Source organism: Electrophorus electricus, chromosome 1, assembly GCF_041902795.1.
Source record: "Electrophorus electricus isolate QZ-2024a chromosome 1, ASM4190279v1, whole genome shotgun sequence".
NCBI classification, from domain to species: Eukaryota; Metazoa; Chordata; class Actinopteri; order Gymnotiformes; family Gymnotidae; genus Electrophorus; species Electrophorus electricus.
Window position 1 is genome coordinate 40569506 of NC_137497.1, and position 21348 is coordinate 40590853.

At 47.5% G+C, this 21348-nt stretch overlaps 1 protein-coding gene across 3 annotated transcripts in view; it reads right to left on the reverse strand.

Annotated features, from left to right (window-relative positions):
* Nucleotides 1-21348, reverse strand: part of iglon5 (IgLON family member 5) — a 97042-nt gene that overhangs the window by 39631 nt on the left and 36063 nt on the right. The window contains exons 1-2 of one of the 3 annotated variants that reach the window (XM_081719935.1): nucleotides 9431-9528; nucleotides 9213-9347 (exon numbers count right to left, since the gene is read on the reverse strand). The exons of 1 other annotated variant lie outside the window; for it this stretch is intronic. In XM_081719935.1, coding sequence (XP_081576061.1) covers nucleotides 9213-9282 — 70 coding nt within the window. In that variant the 5' untranslated portion in view covers nucleotides 9283-9347; nucleotides 9431-9528. Of the gene's footprint in view, nucleotides 1-9212; nucleotides 9348-9430; nucleotides 9529-21348 lie in introns of those variants that run through there. One more of the 3 variants, XM_035526337.2, reaches the window with a different exon arrangement.

Consider the following 21348-nt stretch of genomic DNA (forward strand, 5'->3'; position numbering starts at 1 on the left):
TTTTTTTTATATATATAGCTGCATTGTGACAGTGTCTAACTTTAAAAACACTATACAAATTGGACTGAACACTTATTTCCCCCAAAATGGTCTCTTATTCTGAGTTCTGGTTCCACTGCACACCTGAGCTGGGCCGCTTGAAGCATTTACTCCAGTGACCCCACCAAGAAGCTGTGCCTCGCCAGCCGCCGGTCCAGCACAGACTGTAAAAAAAAGTAAAAAGTCAAGACTGGGTTTTCCAAAAAGCATCATAAAACAAAGATCGTCTTTAAATGGCGGCGCGAGTGTTACATTGAACCCTGGGTCTCGTTTCAGATGATCTTAACGCCACGAAGAAGCATTTTGGGCAACGGGGCCCTCATGCTTAATTGTACAGGTAATTGCCCGGGAAGGCCGTAGAGGCTGGAAGGCTGGAGCAACGATGGCAGTGACAGAGATCCGGTGTAGCAAGGTGAAGGTGCATCTGTATATGCCCAGGAGCTCTTTGACTGAAGGAAAAAAGCCAAAGTAAAATTGCCTGTAATTAAATTTTAATAAGGGAACACTTTCCTCCCTTCTCCATATCGCTTAGAGACGAGAGATGGATGGAGCGGACTAAGAAGCAGAAGAAAAGGCACGATGGCAGTGATGGATAGAAGCTCTAAATCTGGCTGAATGCACATCAACAGTTTCTCGTTAAAACGTAATCACTCAAATGAGCCCTGACGAACCCCACTCTGCTTAAAGAGTCACAGGCCCAATCGAACGACCTCCGAGGACAAGAAACGCGAGGCCGAGTCCCCAGGCAACGCCAGAGCGAGGAGAAACCACACCTGAGGGCCCGCATTTGTCAAAGCGTCCCACGGCATGAGCACAGGTTTGGGAGGACGGCAGACTGACACGAAAACAGCGAAAACAGCGCAGACAAGGTGGAGGCGCAGGCACTGAGGCTCTCTGCCCAGGATAATTGCTGTTGAAACACGATACTGCACATTTTACTGGACATGGTCTAATATCCCTGGCATCGTGATGAGGCATCTACTCCTCATATCTTGGACAGTGTAAACTTGTGACTGGCATGATGTAATGGTGTAAACAAATTATCGAAAAAATAAAAAGTTGGAGATAGTGTACTGCAATCTGAAACGTAAACATTCCCCTGATGTAAGAAAATTTTATAGGAGGCACTTTAGGTTTAAAAAAAAAAAAATTGGCACAATGACATTCTATTTTGCCATTTTTTTGTTTTGAAAAAAGAGTGAATTTGATTGAAACTTTGATGTGAGAAATATAATAAGGTCTTTAAAATCAGACTCTGCCTAATTCTCACCATCCCCGCGGATTCCTGTTCTGCACTCTCTTGCCAGTCTTGTGGCATGCTCTGCTCCGCTGCGGCAGTGGGCATCTCGGGAGGGCCGCTGCCTCGGCCCCGCGCCTATCCCCATTCTTGCTGCCCATCGCCCATCACGGATCCCATGCAGGGAGAGGAAATGGCGCACGGCTCTGGTCCAGGCGGGCCCAGATGGGCCTGGGTATAGGGGTGGGAGGAGCTTGGGCACCAACCCAACACACCTCAACAGTGGGTCATATTTAAGGGACTATTAAACACAAAAGACTAGTCCGGCTAGCAGCGGATAGAATGCTGGTGAACTCGAGAGACCGATCTCATCTTTTAGATGGCCTTTAATGACTTATTTCTGGATCATTTGGTCTATTGACAGGTTTGGATGGTGTTTTCTTGTAATTATACGCATTTCAACATTTCAACCTTGTCAGCCCTTGACCCCTTTCTAACGCCACGTTAAAACACCCGCCCTCCATTGCCTCGGGATGGCTCCAATTGCATCACCCGTCCTCTAACCTGACAACCATCTAGCTGCACAGGCAAGCACTTCCTGCGCATTATTCAGGTTTAACACTATACAAATAGCGGTTAGCATGAAGCGGATGCAGCTTTTCAAACTCCATGGGAGAGGGAGGCTAGCAGAATGGTGCACTGTCACATTTAGCCTCCAGCCATATTTTGGGCAGACAAGAGCATCAAATCTAGCTTTGCCTCCAGTAAGCCGTTATCAAACAGCATGTCTGTGAGAGATTTTGTGACTGATCTGTCTGTTGCTGCACCAAGAACCACAGGTCACTTGGACAAGTGCGTTCAATACTGTCCCGTACTATATATAATGGCTCACAAGAAAACCTCTCATATCCAAAACAACAGGTCTTCATGCAACGGCACTGTGCATTAGAAAGGACTTTTTAAAAATCCCAAACCACTACATGGCTTTTTTAGCACATCTGCATAACTTCACAGGTCGTACTTTGTGTGAAAAGTTAGCAAGCAGTGCATAGCACAGTAATGAATCTCATAGCGCGTGGCAACATTAGCGCCTGTTCCTAGTTTGCACTGTTTGGTTGAACTTTAAGGCCTGTAGTAGAAACATGTTATTCTGAGGGACTGTTTCACATGATCCTGTTTTCAACACCAGATGGCTCCAGCCAAACCACAAGGAGCCTTTTTCGGCATGATGACTAGAGTATCGTTTGAGGTCTTCATTAGCTCAAGCGTCAACACCGTTTCTTTCTTTGTATGCTGATCAAACAGAAGAAGAAAAAAAAAAGAACCGTGTGTGGATGAACCACACAAGCACAGCACTGCTACTGCGCCAGCAGAGCAGGTGAAAATGGCCCGCATGCATGCCACGGGTGCTCTCGGGGTGAGGGTCGCATGCTGGCAGCAGCTCCCAGCACCGAGCACCGGGCACACCTCCCTTTTTTTGCCACGCTTCCTGGATGCGACGCTGATTGAGGCTTTCTGAATGCTGGGCTGACAACTTGCAGTCACAGCGTTTGTGAATACAACGTTGGGGGGGAAACGCAATCCACCTCGCACTGCACAGAGATTCAAAGTTGGGTGTTCATTGGACAAAACTGCAGAGATGGATAAAAAATATATGAAATGGTCATTAAGTATTTCTGCTCGGACTGGCAGCACGGAATTGGTTAATGATCGCTGAGAAACGCACTCGTCCGATATCCCTGCGCAAGGTCACGCTAACATTGATCACTCTTTCTTCTTCTTCTGCCTTTCTTCTTTTCCCTCTTTTTCTGCTAGACCAAGGCTCTGGGAAATCGATAGGAAATCAAGCAAACAGATAGAGAATAAGTTGTTCGTAAAATGTTACTGTGTGAACTTTTACTTCAAAAGAACTTCTGAAATGAAGAGTAGGGAAGGCTTTTTTTTCTATTTATTTATTTTATTTTATTTTTTTAAGGGGGTGCCAACTTTGATGCTTGGTTTCCAGGATAGAGGCTGCAAGATTGGGGTGAGGAGTCAGAAACATGATGCAGAGAGATTGTTTCAAGATTAAAAGGTCAAAAAATGCTATTGACAGCTTGTTACATATGAGAGGAGCTGTTATCTCATTCTGCCCAGGGCCATCTGTGTGGGGCATGGAGCTGGCACCAAAATGTCTTCTGATGTCCTATCTAACTCGGCCCATCCAGAAGAGCGCTGAATTGGCCTGCATAGCACGCACCGCCGGCTTTCTTACCGATCTGGAGCAGTGGCCATCCTCTGAAGCCTGACACTTCCTCCCAACGAGATTCTTTCAAAGCTTAACAATCGACATTTGCTGGATCTCAGATCTCATGAGCATAGGCCTTTTTCCTGTTAGGAACTGTTCTCGTTCTTGTTAGGAAACTGAGGCGATCACAAAGGAGGGGTATATAAGAGTCCACGCAGGCCTGAACTTTCGGCTCATGAGGGCCAACTTGGCCAAGCAAGAGACCTCAGCATCAAGTGCCTTCACACGGCCAAGCGAGCAAATCAGAAAGAACCACATAAACAAACAAGGGCTGCTGCCTGCCTGGTGAGCAGGATGAATGAGCTTGCACAGAGCAATCCCACAAGGCCATGGGAGGCCTGAGGGAGTCCCATGATGCGCTTCCGCACCAGTGGAAAAACAAACGTATTACACAAAGAACTGATGAAGTAGGAGGAAGAGGGGAAACTGAGATTAGCTATGCTTGCCCATAGCTCTGCTGCCTAGACAACCCTGCAAGCCTTTCCCTCCTCCACATATAATACTCACCCCACATGGCACATGCAGTCTCCATGCCAGGCTTCCACAGTTTTGCAACGATGTCTGGATCCAGCATAATTCCAGCGTCGAGAGAGTCTAACTGGTTGCATTAAGAAAAGCCCGTTTACCCCACTAAATCCCACCTCATCACATCATGCTTATTTGATTAGCTAGAGGAAGATGACTGACATTTCTATGAAACATTCCTCTTCCTTGGAACAGTACTGACACATTTCCAGGTGGCACTGTCACCTGAAAATTAGGCACGATCCAAGTTGAATATTTACTGCCTGCACTTTTGTTCCCTCCTAAATATAGCCCATCTTCTCTAATTTTCTTCATAACCTTCGGAAAAACCCAGACGACCTGAACCCAAGGTGCTGGACATAAACTCTGAGGGTGGAGAGAGATGTGAAACCAGTGCATGATTAGAATCTCTCGCAATCTGAACCTGGGGGATGGGGGGGTGGTGTACTGAAATGGTACCATTGTGCTTTGGTAGTGTTAATTAGCAGATCACTAACAGGCCAAAGGCAGGAGGTGAATGGCAGCAGCACCTATTAGATGCCAAGAGAGTGTCACATTCCTCAAACATAGCACATAAACGGGAATGTGTGAGCCATTAGGTGACTGAGACCAAGGTGCTCAGACTATGAGTAATGACTAACTCACTCATAAAGAACCAGGCGGGGAAGGGATAGAAGCCTTAATTAAATGGGAGAACAGCCACCAGATATCGAGGGACCGTGTACCTTCGAGAGCTGGGCTCGAGAAATGAAGGAGTATTCCAGGAACACGGGGAACATGGGTGGGGCCGTGTGAGGGGGAGCTGTGATAATGGTAATTGTGTTGAGGGAATGGGGTGAGGGGTGAGGGGTGGAGGAGGGGATGACGCGCGAGAGCTAGGGAAGGAAGGCAATCAGGATGGAGCCTGCAGGAGGGCGCTCTTTGTCGGGCTGAGTAATTGGAGGTGATGGTGGTGGGGCTACTTAGTGTTGAGAGTGTGGAAAGAAAAGCATGAGAGGGTAGTATAGAGAGACAATACGGAGGATGTGGCAGTTGAGGATGGGGGAGGTGGGGGGGATTGTGGACTGGTGTAGTAATTGGTTCACGGGCAGCTGGCAAGGGCGGTCCTCCTCTGGTTCGGGTCAGGAGGGGCAAAAATCGATCATCGGATTTGTTCAGTGCTGCGGAAGCCTCTGGAACACGAGGCTGGACAGGGAAGAGAGGAGGTGGCAAATCGAAGCCACGCACATCTCCCTTCAAGAGGAAAGGGAGACAAACAGATTGGTGGGGGTGTGTTAGGAGAGTGCGGGACATGAAGAGCCTGGGTGAAAGAGCTCCGCTCCGGGGAGACGGAGGAGGGCAGAGGGACAGGGTGTGTGGAGAGAGAGAGAGAGAGAGAGAGAGAGAGAGAGAGCGAGGAGAGAGAGAGAGAGAGAGAGAGAGAGAGAGATGTAGCAATAATGAAAGCTGGGCAAAAGGGTGAGGAAGAGAAATACTGGAAAGAGCGAAGCAACACCCGCTTCACAAGGGATTAAGAGTGAGACGCAGTGAAGAGGCCAAAAACTCAATTAAAGGAAGTGGGTCAGAGGAAGCAGGAGGATGGGCCTGCAGTGATGAGCATGGGATATCGAAGGTCTGCCACACAGCCTTTGTGCAAGAGTACAGATCCATGACCTCCTTGGCCTTCGCTCATTGTGCGCGTTTGTCATCTTGTTTGTTCGGGTAATTTAATGCACTTTTGTGAAATTCTGCTGTTTTTGGAAAGGGCAAAAAAATTCAGTCTTGATGCAGATTTAAGCCTTTATGGGCTCCATGAGGCACCCTGGTCAGTATTTCATCTTCTCAGTATACAAAATCCTCTCCAGCCTTCCAAAGCCTTTAAAGTGTTCTGCTTCTTTAAACAGATCTCAAAAATACTGGAGTGAATTATAAAAGAAAATTCACTGAGTATTCTGCAGACATAAACAAGGCTAAAGACCTCGGTTGAAAAATGTAATGTCCTTGCAGGAACTTTCTTAGACTCCTTATTTACCACAATCTTGAGGAGAAGACCTTTGGCATGATCCAAAATGAAAACTGTTCCCAGCAACCTAAAATGTCACTTCTCCATGCTTCTCTGCTATCTCCATGACTGATGAGTGTGTAAACACGTTTATCTGCCAGGAGGGTGTGGTACCAAACGGTGAATAGTGAATATCTCTTAAACGTGTGTATGCTTTGCTTAAATCCAAAAAGTGTTTATGAAAGTTTAAGTTAGTGCTCCGGGATTAATTCTGATGTGTTAGCCAAAACCATTTTGATATTCAGGCAGAGAAAAAGAGACGAAGCCTGAAAAAGACCATGAATACCAGGTAAGAGGAATAATTATGTCTCATATGAACAGATCCATGTGGCATAGCAATCATGATGTCCCATTTCATCTTTAAAAATATGTCTTAGATATGGTCTGTCATTTGGTTCAAAGGTACAGTCCACAGTCAACACTTTTTTAAAAGCCACAGGCTTTAAAAATTGCAGCAAGTGAAAATCATTTTTAAAGGAAACTTGACTTCAGAGTCTTGATTTTGATAGCTTTACTTCCTACCTGGTAATACTGAGGAATGCCTTTGACTTTTTCCCAGTTACATGTGTTTTATCTTTTTTAGGAAAAGGAGAAAAAAACACCTCTTGCACTGGAGACTAGTCAGACTGCAAACCACATATTTATTCATTCATTTCACCCCAGCCTGTGCCTGCAGTGGAGCACTGAAGCTACTGATCGCCGAAGTGTCATGGACCAGTCTACATGGCCTCCGAAAACAAATCTGCGTGACTGGTGGGTCTGTCCGCATTTTTGTGAAAGTGTGACAAAGGTAAACAGCATCAGCAATGACAGCAAATCAGGTTTCAGTAATTCAATAAGCTGCATAATACATGCTAGTCATTGAAGTCTGCTGAAACCATGAGTCATGTTATGCAGCTTCTGCCAGCTTCTGCTAGTGACCCATCCATCATGTGCTACCCAGTGAATTCCTCAAAAGCTTTATGTATTACTCACTGGAATGATAAGGCTTACTATAAATGTGTTCATGTTAATTCTGATGCTATATTCTAATACAATATTTTAATCACAGTATGGAATCCTCAGTGTAAAATCTTATATGCTTGTTTGCAACCTAGATATCTTTGTCAGTAATTTTCAAGAGCATTTATGTTTCATTTTAAATAGGTTTTAAACAACTTAGGCCTGGATTGCTTTCAACTTTTTTTGTTTGTGTTTTTTTTTTGTTGCAATCTCCGGTACTTTGGTTTTAAAGTGAATTTTGCAATAAAAGGCCCTCTGTGCTCTTAATACCTCTGACTGACTCCAGAACCTTCAATGAAGTATCAGACTGGTCGTGAACCGCAAAATGATTTTCAACAAAGAACAAAATTCAATAGGGGACCTTAATCCTTACACGGAATACTGACTTTCAGTGTCCCGAGCCTATTCTGGATACAGCATGTGCAGGGATCTACTGAAGGGGAAACATCATGACTCACCAAATTCAACGGCAGAGTGGGATTCTTCTCCAGCCACTGTAAAACTCCAGGCAAAAATGGGAAGTGTGTGTGTGTGCTGGGGGGCAGGGGGGAATCAAAAGGTCACAAGGACCGTCCGTGACCCTTCACTTGCATGGCCGGCCATGTGGCCAAGATCCATTTAAATGGGAGCAAATGTTTTGGTGTCGATCACTGTGGCTCGCACTGGATTGGCTGTAAGTGCAGGTAAGGGGACGGGGTGGAGCAGAGGGCGGGCTGATCGTTAGACCACACCTTCTCCTTCAGCACTTCCATCAGTCCCCCACCATCACTCTCCAATACGCATCCCCCTACCGCCTGCCCCACCCCCGCCCCACCCACGCCCCACCCACGCCCCACGCTCCCCTGCTGGAGGTGGCTTGCGCTTCCTGTCAGCTTCCACTTTTCAGCGGCAGAAAACGGAGCTCGTTGCCATGGAAACAGCCGCGGCGAGGGCGGGGGGGGGGGGTTATCTGCCGCATTGCTGGACCCGCCGCGTATGCGTGTGTGCGTGCACGCATGTGCTGGCAGGCGTGCAAACGCCTCTCATTCCTGTGCATGAATGGGACGCGAGCGGTCGCGGTGTACCATGTGTCTACATTTGAATAAGCACCTTCAGCTCCATTTACATAAGTGTAGACAGTCTGCCCACACGCTTATGTGTAGGAGCACAAGCGTTGGCATCTAGGTGCACTAGAGGTACAACTTTACATACACTGCTCGCTGTCGTCTGATGCACACTGCAGCGCAGTAATGAAAGCATGCAGCACAGTGCATTAGAATGCATGACAAAAAACGTAGCTGCACTGAAGCGTCTGGCTTTAATTAATGTCCTTCCAACACTTCCTCTTATACAGGCCCTTGCTGCTCAATGGACACTTTGCCATCTGGAGATAAGGGTGTTCAGACCAGGCCAGATGTGCCGAGGACGGAGGTGCTCTCCGGCATGCCATCCCCTGTGGTGGGACATATTATTTTAGGGCATGGGGGTGCTCAGGGAGCATGCACACACACAAAGGCCCCATTCTCATTCAGCCCCAGCACTTTCTCCATTGATTCTGCGATCTCATCAAGCACATTTCCTTGAACTTGCAATTTCCAGCACGTTGTCACTGGGTGGGAGCCGGGGGGGGGCGTTTTGGCTGATTGGAGCCACAATGCTTTGTTCCAGTCACATAACGGCACAATTGATCCTAGACCTTTCAGCAGAGCTGCCAAACCATCGGCTAGCCGCTACGAGGGCGCTGAGACGGCCTGCCACTCCCTGATCCAGCAGGGCCTGCTGGGGAAACCACAGAACTGGACCAGCATCTGCAATATTCACTGGAGCAAGCAAACCTAATCTCCACACACGAAACGAGAGACAGAGGGAGGGAGGATGTTAAATCACATACACCCACACAAACAGTTTGGTCTTGCTTGACCCCGACCACAGCTTGGGCCATGTGACTGCGGACTGGGACCACCTCCAAATGGTCCGGCTGTTCCCATATACATGCTGAGGCACAAGGCCCAAGCTTTTTGAACCCCTGAAGCAATGCGACTGCATGCCATCGTGTGCTTAATTTAAACAGAGGAAACGGGGCATTCGAAGCATCACCTCACCGCTCACTTCAAAGAAGGAAGGCATTTCGGTCTGACCCTGTTCATCGAGCACTGTCAGGTACAGGCACATGACAGCAGCGTCGCATCTCCGCCTCCCTCCCTCCTGACAGCCAGTTCTGTTTTCCTCTCTGTAATCTGAAAACACGGCGTGGATATGACTAATGCCTTCCTCTGGCCACATTCTCTTCTCACAGTTTTTCTCTCTTCCACCTACTCACCTTCTTTCTCTAATCGCTGTGATAATCACACCTGCCGTATTCCCCCTTGCCCCCGTTACCCACTCCTGGTTGAATACTGTAATGCGCTTTTATTCATTTGACTTTCGCCCTCTAAAAAAAAACCCACACACACACACACACACACACACACACACACACACAGGAATTGCATATTTAAAAAAAGTCTGGAATTTAATTACAGAGTGTGTCAGTAGCTTTAGGAGATGTAAACGGAAAATAAACTAAAATAAGGCAACAACATGACTGAAGAGTGGTACATTTTTTAGGGTCCCTCCCTCCAGGTCTTCATCTTCCCATCCATCCCACTCACCCTCCATACCGCCCCACTACTACTCCTCCCACTCTCCTCCCTCCCTCCCTATCTACCATCATCCCTAGCTCCCTCTCTCTACACCTCTATCTATCTCTCTTCCAGTCTCCCCCCATCACAACAGTCAATCGCAGCCTTTTCGAGTTGGAGATGACCCAGAGCCTGTGATAACTGGCCTTTGTAGCACTAATGTTCATGTCTATTATTTTCCACATGCAATTATGCAGCATGCACTTTGATGAGTGTTTTGCCTTGACTGAAAGAAAGGAAAACAGACATGCCCCCCCCCCCCACACACACACTCAACTAATCCCTCTCTCTGACGTTTGAGCGATTTCACCTACACTGTCTGTCCTTTAGCCAGCTTGCTAACTTTAAATGAGATATCAGTATTTAAATAGAAGGCCTGCCAGGGGATTTTACGTTGTTTTTGGCAGCGTCTCATACGCAATCCTAATGAAAACCTTCAATTAAAATGTGCAAGCCTCTCACAACAGAGAGTGGGTCTACCATTACTGAGGAGAGATGGCCTTAGCTTAACAAATGAAAAGATGATCTGCCACAACGACCAATAATGTAACTGTCAATATGATGAATAGCCATCCGGCTGAAGCTGGCATTGTGCTTCTCACGCTGAGATTCATTAAGCATGACGCACGCATAACTAGACCATCATCCGCAAATATCACCCGTGGTTAATTTCATCACTTATGCAGAATATATAAATCTGTCAGAAAATGGTAAACTGATACCAAAGTAACGTTATGACATTTTAACTGTGTGATAATGATTTCACAATTTGTTGTTTTGTGAACTAAACTACAGCAAAGCTGTGGGGGAAGAGGTGGACCAAAAACTAATTTCCTACCTCCCTTTACTCACTCCACCATGGTACGGTCCACCATGGTACAGCCCGCCATGCTACAGTGCACTTACTCACTATGAAGAGCGACATATGCAAACGGGGGTCAAGGCCTTGGGAACATGGCAAGCTGCCCCTGTCCCCATGACGACTTCTAAAAGGAAGCATCTGAGAGTTCCCGTAGTCCTGTACTGTCCTGCTCCCGCACATACTTATTGTAATCAGCGCAGGGCCAGGATCCGCTGGCCTGTCTGAGGTAATCAACATCAGAAGCCATAAGCTGCTGCTAATTGAATGGTATCCTCATTGTCATGCACGGAGGTGTGCGAGTTCCTTCCATTCCTCCCCTCGCCCTGGCCTCTCTGCTAGCCTCCCTCCCCCACCAACCCATTACGAGTCCTCCAGCTCGCCTGCTCGCTTTTTCCCACAGATGGAGGAAGAAAGCGGGCCTTGTTCGAAGCAGACATGTTCGCCCAGGGAACCCGACAGCATCGGCTGCGGGTGGAAATGAGAGGCTTTAGGCCTTTTTTGGGTCTTTTGGGGTCTTTGGTTTTGTCTGCTTGTGAGCACAGCACACAGCTGAAGATGATCCTGTTTCTGCCTGATTTTTCCAGCACTTGCTTCACCTCTGCCCTGAGGGTGTAGAATTACACCGCCAAAAACACACTTATTGCCCCTGCATTAAGTTATGGAGGAGGTAATTGGGTGCGGGCAGGGGATTGGTGGAGGTATGCAGATAGTGAAAGCATCCCCTCACTGTCCCGAAGGTGTAGCCTTGCATCGTCCTGAAGGTGCACTACAGCACCATCCCGAAGGAGCACTCCCTCAACATCCTGAATGAGCACCCCCACACCATCCTGAAGGTACCAAAGGTGCACACCCGGACTGTCCTGAAAGCACACTCCCACACCGTTCTGAAAGTGCACTCCCGCAGCGTCCTGAAGGAGCACGCCTTGATTGGCCGATCTCAGGCTTCCATCCCTCCCGAAAATACCAAGGTCGTCCACCCTCACCCTCTCCAGTCTCCCTCAGACTTTTCATTTATAATTTAGCTGCATATCAAATCTTCTCATTTGCCGTAATATGCCCAGCATACACTTGAATATGCTTGCTGTATAGCATTCATCATTTATGGCATTGCACATGGTTATAATTAATTTGTGTGCTATGCCCCACTAATAGCTACAGTCACCTTCACCCTTTCAAAATGACACCTCTGGCCCTCCCGTAACAAGGTCAGTGCCCACACCATTACATCTTGCAGTGTGTGGGAGGCTCAGGTACCACTTGGGGAATGCAGGAATTAGCTGCTACAACTAGCTAACCAGGTCAATCACTGTTCCTCAACAACTGAGTTCTTTCTTTCTTTCTTTCTTTCTTTCTTTCTTTCTTTCTTTCTTTCTTTCTTTCTTTCTTTCTTTCTTCTTCTTTGCCATTTTTACCTGGCTGCATCAGGAAACTGTAATCATTCCTCGTGGGCCCTCCTGGGTCTCTCTCCACCCCATTCTCCCACCCTGAGTTGCAGCTGTTGCTCAGTGAACCATCTGGAGAGACACGAGAGGGCCCTCATCACCCTCTGCCCCTGAGCACAGCTGGCAAAGGAAAGGGAGAGTTGGAGGAAAAGAAAGATGGCAGAGAGCAAAAATGTGGGTGAGAAAGAAAAAGACTGGAGAGAAAGAAAGAGAAACAGAGAGAGAGACAGAGAGAGAGCAAGAGAGACAGACTGAGTCACAAACAGAACCAGGCCATCACCCCTGTCCTTTATGGCTCATAAACCGTCTTTCAGAGCATCGGTGGGGGGGGGTATTGATCTGCGAACGCTACCCCCCCCACCCCACCCCAAGTCCTGCCACAGGTTCACTTGCCTGTGCCAGCGGGGTATTGGGGCTGTTTCTCCACATCATTTCATTTGCCTCTGTCCAGACAATGATCTGACAACGATCTCCCAGCCTTCCCGTTAGCATCCCTGCAAGCCCTTCAGGTTGCAGCAAGGCAGAGGCAGTGTCGGCTTCTCAGGGAGAAAGCTGCCAGGCCCTCCTTCTCCACTCCTTCTCTAACGAGATGTAGGGCAGCCTCTGCCAGCCGGGTGCGTCAGCTGGAGATCGGCTGGAGATCTCCGCCAGCGGTCAGCTAGCTGGAGCGGATCAGCAAACGGGTGGATGGGTGGGCTAAGCCAAACAGTCCACTGTACCTCTCCTGTCAACTGTCAAAAAATCTTCTCGTATCCACTGAGATTAAATCAGATCCTCTACTCACTAGGCATGTTTATGAATCGCAAGAAGCCTCTCGATTGGCTGGGCTACCTGCTGCCTCCCCACAGCGAATTTTGACTCAAGACTCTGCTTTCTGTTTCCCCCCCACCCCCTTTCTGCTTGCAGCACATTTCAGTTCTTTGCAGCATGCTCTATTTTTGTCCCGCACTCAGCACCTTCTCATTGAAGTGGCTCCAACTGGGAAACTTGATTAGATCATAGTTACCCCGGTAAACAATCTACAAGAGGCAGTCTGCTCCGCTAGCCGGTGGTGTGCACGTACTCATACTTAGCTGGTCTAAATTAGCACTCTGGTGGCTGCGCCGAGCACAGAGCTGAGGCACGCCTCCACCTGACAGACCACCTGGGTTTCGAAGGCTCTGGCAGTCAGTCACGCGTCTGATTCGGTCCAGGTGTGACCATCTCCCCAGACACCTTCCTGCACTTTCTCATTACCTGCGATCCCCCGATCTCAGGTCCTAATTACAAAATTCAACTCCTTATTTAGACCATCAGTCAGGCTGCATTCGTTTTTCTTCTTCCACTCTTATTTTAATGAGTTGCTAATTAAGAGGGTACCTGAAGGATCTCAGCCTCTGAGAACAGACGGATCCCGGTTCCCTGAGCTGCTCCATCACTGGCCCAACCTCGCCAGGAATTCTTTGATGGGAGGGCCAGCCGGTACCTCTGAAGTAGGCCCCAAACCCTGCCACCTGACCATGCATTCTCCACTTAATCACTCGATTTGTTCTTAGTTTTGGTGTTGTTATCATTTTGCGTCTTTTCTGCTGGGAGAATCTCAGATAACAACTGCAGTAATATCCATCCTTAACACACACCTCTCTCTTTCGACACTTTTTTTCCAAAGAGATTCCAAATATTTTTTAAATAAAGAACAGACACCTTTTGCCTCCATTCCCCTCCCAGTGAACAAGTGTGGCAAGACACTCAAAGACTTCACATGTGGCTCCCAGTACCAGGAGACAGGTGGCTTATTACACTTCCTGCTCCTGCTAGGACTTCCTCTGGCCTCAGCTAACCCTAATAGCAACAGACGGGCCTGACGAGACAAAAAAAAAAAAAAAAAAAGCTCACTGACCCTGATAGAGACGGCGAAGGGAGTTCAGTGGACAGCCGGCCGTCCTTGCGAGCTAACCGCACTGATAATCGCGCTGTGCTGCTTAATTAGCCCACAGAAGTTCATTAGCAGGCCTGACAGAGGAGACAGAGGCTAGTGCCTGCACATGCCTACAGCAAGATGCTGATTAACCGGCCAGATTTACAGAAAGAGCCCGTGTTAAATGCACGTAGTGGTTTTAGCAGACCATGTTCTCTTTTGTTCCTGACCAAGATGAGTAGTACATCAGGATTAGCTGTTTCAGGGATTAACGTGCGTTAAAGCTCTTCTCTTCCTGTCTCTTTAATCCAGAAAAATGTACATCTTTACTGGCCCATTAATGAATGGAGGCTTCTATGGTGTTGCAACTTTAATCTCATTTATGCACCCTTTGATATTAACAAGTGCAGGATTCGTATGATGGGCTCCCGCCTGTTCACCCATCTCTGCATCGCCGGGGTTGAGGGTCCTCCAGCAGCCACTGGGATGACGAAAAGCACCGTTGGCTCTGTGTGGACTGGCGAATACGATATTGAACTTGGAAAATGCTCAGCTGAAACGGATCCAGCTCTTAAAAACAAAGGATGTGCTAGGATAGGTGGATGGGATAGGATAGGTGAGTCACCCTGTGAGAACACAGCTTTTGAATACAAGCAGGGCGCTTTTCACGGGGAAGTGGGTATAGAAATATGTACATCCTCACTTTCCATGAAGGAGCCTAACACATCTCATTTCCTTTTGACTAGTGGACTAAATGGCCTGAAGCCTAAAGACTTCTTTAAGGTGCAGTAACCTCCCATCCTGATAAAAACAGTGGCTTGCTACAGATGAAACAGGTAGCCAGAGTAAGAATATGGTGTTGACCTGGAACACAGTTTAGAAGTGGCTGTAGTAATAGAGAAAAAGACTCATAGTTTCCTAAACAACTGCCGTTTTATTAAAAAATGTGACACTTTGAGCAGCTTTTTTTGACCTTCACAAAGTATGGGCAGATGATGAAGTAGGGTTACTTGCTGAAAACCTCAATGTCACCTTTGCACAAGCAATCCTCTCCTTTCTCCTCAAATCACCCCATCCTTCATGAGCCTATCCATCTAGCCGTCTGTGCATCCTTCCTGCTTCCTCTCCTCCTACGTGATGGAACGGCAGGAGAGTGTGGCCCGGTGTTCTAGAGACCCCCTCGGCGGTGCACATCACACCTAATCACACTCAGTGATCTGTGAAGCGAGTACTCTCCCCTCCCCCGCGCACTCTGGGAGATCGCGCTCGGCACATGACGCAAAAGTTTGCGCTTAGTCAGAGTCAAGGTTTTTGTTTATCTCCCCTCACTCTGGGAGAACAAATTGCTTTGAATGCAAAGCACCACATATAAATGTTGCACCCGAGTTCCTCTTCACAGCCCCTGAATATGATCAAATGGAGTGGAGGTGAACAGTCAGTGAAGCCCTATTCCCATCTATTCATGCTATTTGCGAGCTACGATGGCTACGGCTGTGAATGATGACTGCCCACATAGGCACCGTGCCCCAGCGGACACTCTTGCGGCTGTTTCGGCTATGACTGCATTCTTAATGTGTCTGACCAATTCACTATGCCCCATTGTTCTTTTATTTGCCTTACATCCTGCTTTGAACTGACTAATTTGTTTGATCTTAATTCCCAACGGACTTGTTTGGGCAGCGACTACTTAGCAGAGCCCGTTATATACCAATAGGTTCACAGTCAATTAGATAAAACATAGCACACAGCTGAACAGAAAACAATAGTTTCACAGATAATTTGCAACAGTGTAAAGTAATTTGCTAAATAAAAAATAAAAGCTTCCCTTTAAAAGCATCCTTATTATTGTTGTATTATTACTGGAAAGAGAAATTCCACCGAGACCAAGCCATCAAAATTCGCCTTGCGTAACAGGCTGCGTGTTTTGAAAATCTGCCCGTGTGTGGGCAGACAGCTTTTGGTCAAGTGCACACATTTTGGCCTTGAGAGGGAGAGACGGTATCGCTGAAGGGATGTGCCAGTAACAAGCCCTTCTAAATGCTGCACTACTCCCTACGCACGCCGACAGCCAGCTCCGCTCACAACGCCAGCGCTGGCGTATCAGCACACAACACGGGCCATCCCGCTGCCGTCGTGAACAGAAACAAACTTTTGCCTGACACTGATCATTGTCCAATGTAAAAGGAACCAGAAGATTCTGTTAAATTCGGGCCTGTCAGAGGGACAATAAACTCCCTCATGCCTCGTGATTCCACCGCACAAACCTGAAGACTGAATGACTGCTTTGGGGGCGTGTGGCTAAAAATGCAAGCAACTTTATCTGAGAACTCTGTGGGCATGATATATGATGAAATGCTTACTACGCAGTACTGATTGGACACTTCCCTGCAAATCTCGTTCCTTGTTTGCATAAAGTTGACAAAATCTTTTCTAGTCGCCTTTGCCTGTTTTTCTGCCCTTCCCACGATCATTTGCATGAAACAGATGCCTTTCGCCATAGAAATCAAGAGTAGGCTGAGTGAAAAATGCTTTGTAGAACACCATTAATAACACTAGTAGAGCGAAAGGTGATAAACTCTGTCCAAAGAGAAATACCAAGTTGGTTCATGGAGAATCCACATTCAAATGAAAAAAGCCTTGTAAACAGACGTCCTTGCAGACTAACGTTAGTTCTCTGGCCACTTCCATAACCATCAGTTAGACTACAGCTGTTTTCAGTTTGTTTTCTGTTCACCTGCACTGCCTTTCTGGATATGTGCTGTAGGAAATTCCCGGTCCAGTGGTGGACAGCCTGCCCATGGCGATTCAGTATCAGGGAACTGCAAGGAATGCATGAGCCAAGCGAGGCAGTTTGTTATTTTTAGCAGATGAAACATCTTTCTGCTTCATCAGAAAATGTGGGGTGGAAAAGGCAGCAATTGGTCCATTTCTTTACCTTCGCAAGCTTCCCCCAAGCCTGCGTTCTGAAGGGCTGTATAAATGTCTCCACATCATTTCTGAATCACACAGGCCTGCCTGTGCCCACAGGAAGATGGAGAATGAAAGGCGAAAAGGTGCCAGCAAACAGGCGAAACAGGACAATGGATCCGTGTAGCTCCTGAGCTCCGGAACATGTGGCTGATTTGCCGCTCTGGCTAAGACGGGACCAAATGGTTTGCTGTCCTCATTACAGCTCCCAGCATAATTGATTAATTGCCATAATTCTGCTAATTGAAAGGCACCTCTCTCGCGGCAGTGCAGTTGGAAACTGTCTGCTAACGCGGAGAATGGGGTACAATGGTGCTGGTTTTATGCTTCTATTTTCGTCTGTTCCCCACCCACCAGCATCTAACCTTCAATAAATGACAACCAAACCACACCGGCTGCCATGGGAGCAACTGGCCTAATAAACCAATTAACTAATTAAGACCTCATTTGGAGATAATTGGCGACACGGTCTGCTTATTTGTATAAATAAACAGGATTTTTGTTCCTCTTTAAAGCTCGGTGTTTTGCCTGTATATGTCACAGTGTGTGTACATATTCAGTGCGTGCCACTGAATGGAGAACAAGGTTATTCATGCGTTTTAATAATGTCACCATCATCGGGCGGCTGTGGGCTGATTTGATTTGACTGATTGCGGGTGAAAAGGGGGCTCTTGCCCTCCCTGCCTGTCGGTTCTATGACTTTTTAATGAAATCCGATCACATACACAAGAATATAAATACTAACGTGTCATGTCCTCAGTCCTCCATGTGTGTCGCGGTGAAGGTGCTGTCAATGAGTGGGCATGGCCTCGAGCCTCATGAACGATGAAAAGGCATGACACGTTCCTTGCTATGGCAAGAAGGAATGTATTCCTGCCACTAGGTTGCATACTGATGACTGAAATAGCGATAGGCTACATCACGCCACACAACGTCTGCACCATCGGATTACAGCACAGCAGCTAATCATGAAGGCTTACTGAAGTGGTAGCCATTTCATCTTCCAAGATCAGAATAACGTCCATAAAATATTTATAAAACGGAAATACTGAGCAACGGCAGGGGGTGTGCAGTGAATGTCAACAGCCTCCTCGGTCAGAGGACAGCCTGATCTAAATGTTCGATCGGGGGTTAAGAGAAAAAAATCTATATTTATTAAAGCACGACTATCAGGCTCATTTAAGGACCTTGGCGTGTGTCTAATGAAATGCTTGGTGTGAATCCTCCAGTCAGAAGGCGGCGGGTGGCAGAACGCCCTGATCGGTTCTGGCACCTCGTCCCACTTCGCTCGGCCTGGCGCTCACTCCGGGGACGGCAGATGCAGGAGGGGGCCGAGCGGGCCGGGGGGGGGGGGGTTGGGGGGAGAGGGGCGAAAGCCGGAAATAAGAACAAGCAGGAGATGAGAAGAGCCAGAGATATGGAGGGAAATCAGGAAATTGGTGGTTTGCAAAAAACGGCTGACGGCGAGATTGGGAGGAAAGTGGGCGGTGGGGGTGGGGCTGATATACGTAAGGGTGACTTCATGGTTTTCTGTCAAAAGCCCAACTGGAAAAAGTGGCAGTAAAAAGAGCTGAAGATTCTTCTTTTTTTTTTAACACCCTCCATTTTTCTCTCTTTTTTTTCCTTCCTGCACACAGTCAGCTGCTGGAACTGCAGGGATGGATGGAGGTTTCTGTAGCCAGAAACAGCCCCTCCTCTTCTGTCACACCGATACAGTGATGAGGGGGTGGTGGGGGTCCTTGCATAAACAGCAAACTCCTATCCAGCACATTATGGCAATAAATGGTTGTGACTGGGAAAAAAAAAAAATCCTAATAAGTTGTATTAATGTATTATTCTCGAAGACAAAGTCTGATGCATCCAGCCGAGACGGAACTAATCAAAATAATCCACAGCTGCAGAACAGAGCTGCCAGATGACAAATTTAAGCCAACAAAGTGAAACGCTCATGTGAGGGAAGAATCTATATAAGCCCTTTCTTCCTTGAACCACAAATCTTCATAACAAAACATGGCTGAGTACTGCCCTCAGAACATAAGCAATTCCTGTTAGTAATAGTGGGAATCCTTGACATCAAGTCACAGGCTTGGAAAAGGAGGAAAAGGCACATCTCTCTAAGGAGTAATATAAAATTCTTTTGTACCTGAATGAATTAATCATTACGCATGATTAGATTTTTTTTTTTTTCCTGTCATCGGTCGTTTTGTGAGACAGACATGAATTAAATGTCTTTAATGCCTCTTCAGAAACCACTGGCCTTGTCTGTGGTTGACAGGAAGCTGCGTTCAACGCCTGAGCCATCCCACGAGGGCAGAGCGTACCAGCGGGGGCGCGGGGGGGGCTCCCTCGCATGCCGACAGTTCTGCCGCCGTCCTTGAGCAAGGACTCTGCCACTCGAGCGCAGCCGTGCCTCTAACGTGTGCCGCGTAAAAAAAAAACAAAAACGTGCGCGGCGTAAATCGCATCCCATCTAAGAAGCACACCCTGCCGTGCACATAAACCGGAGGACGGGAAGTGGGGTCAGAGCTGGGCTGTGCCGAAAGACGGGGGCTCCGTGCTCAGACGGTCCTCGGGCCGTCTGCCTCGTCCTCGCTACCCGTCCATGACGGTCTTGGCCATGCGCTCAGGCAGATGGGTGGGATTTCATAGCCACTGACTAGTTTCCTGCTCCAAGGCTGAGCAGAATTAGAGCCAAATCAGCTCCTTATTAGCTCCCTAATATCTTTTTACTTGGCCAGTGGTTTGCCAGAGGGACCACCTTGTGGAGGCACTGAATCAGGTCCAGATTGTCTGCTGTGCCGGTTTTATTTTCGCCTCCGCGGTTCCTTCTGCAGGTCCAGGTGGCATAACGGGAGCTATACGTTACCCTGCGACAGCTTGTTCCCTGAAGAACGGCAGCAAACGCAGCGCCCTGTCCCGCGCGGGCGTCCTGGTTGCTGGCCCGGTCACCAGCAGGACAATACATGGCATGTGTGCTCTCAGGTGTCAGTGGCAAGATCAAGTGGTTCGATGCGCCTCATAAAACCGCACATGAAGCCTGGGCCAGCTTCCATCGTGTCTGACCTTCCTCTGCTCCTGTGTCCTAGAGCAGAGCTCAGAGTCTGTAGGCACTAGACACCTTTCGGCGAGGCAAAGACAATGACAGCCAAAGAAATGATAAGTGAATAGCAAGATCCACAGAGGTCAACGATAGAGAATTCCCAGTATTGTATTGTGGGTAAGAACTCTGGATGTTTTTTGACACTTAACCCCTTCTCTCCATCTCCCAGCACATTAACACCTTGACTACAGTAAAAAAAAACAAACAAATTACTCTTTCTAAAAGACTAATCCATTTTTTTAGGAATTTAGCGAACCTTACATGTAAGAACGCAAAATCTGTGTGTGATGTTGAAAAACAGAAGCCCGCTGTTTATTAATTTGACTCTCAAAGGCTTGGCAGAGTTGACATGTTGTGTTGCTGCTGACACAGGGAGGCGGAGTGAAGCCCCGCGCACCTCCTTATTCTTCGGAGTGGGATCAAACGCTTTAAAGGAGCCGTCGGTCTTTCTTAGCGCCAAAGATGTCGGCGTTCCCGTTGCCCCACCCCTCCACGTCCCTCTCCTCCCCGCCCTCCACTTTGCCGAGCTCTAATGACAGCCGTCTGATTCATAGTGACTTTGGAAAAAATTCCGTGACCTATTTGCCGAGGTCATGAGCAAAATGAACAAGACAAGCATCTTTGAAGATTATGGTAATGGAATGGAGGGAGGGAGTGGGAAGGGAGTCTCGGAATTCTCAGCCACACTTCCACATGTCTTATTATCCTTTCCTATGGCAGTCCATTTCAAAGTATGATTAAAAAAATACACTGAATAATATTACAGCTGAATGCTCTAGCTCAAAACATATTTCTTGTAAAGCTTATTTTTGAGCTGAAGAAAAACAAACCAATACAAATACAAATAAGTTCAAGTGAGTATGTCTTACACCAAGGGCAATTTCATCAAGGGAACAGCTGTTAGGGATTTTCTTATGGGGTCAGTGCATTTGATCCAGATGTGGTCCCTATTTATATCTATTTATAGATGTGTTCTCCCATTGAATAACCAACTATCTTAGCAGTTTTGGGGAATGTGTACCTTTAATACTGAAGTTCATTATGGGGAAAGAAAACAAAGCCAGTGCAGCAAAAGGGAACTTTCAATCTGGCTGTGCCTGCTGGCCTGCAACTGGTCCTGACGTTTCAGCAAAGCTGAGAGGCCAAAGGTCGTGAACTTAAACACGGTACAGGCAGAGATGGACATCACGGGGAGAGCAAATTAGCTCACAGTGAGTCTGTCAACGCGTGCATTTTGAGGTGTGTTTACTGATAGCACATGAAAATGCATCTAGGGCTCCCATGCGGCT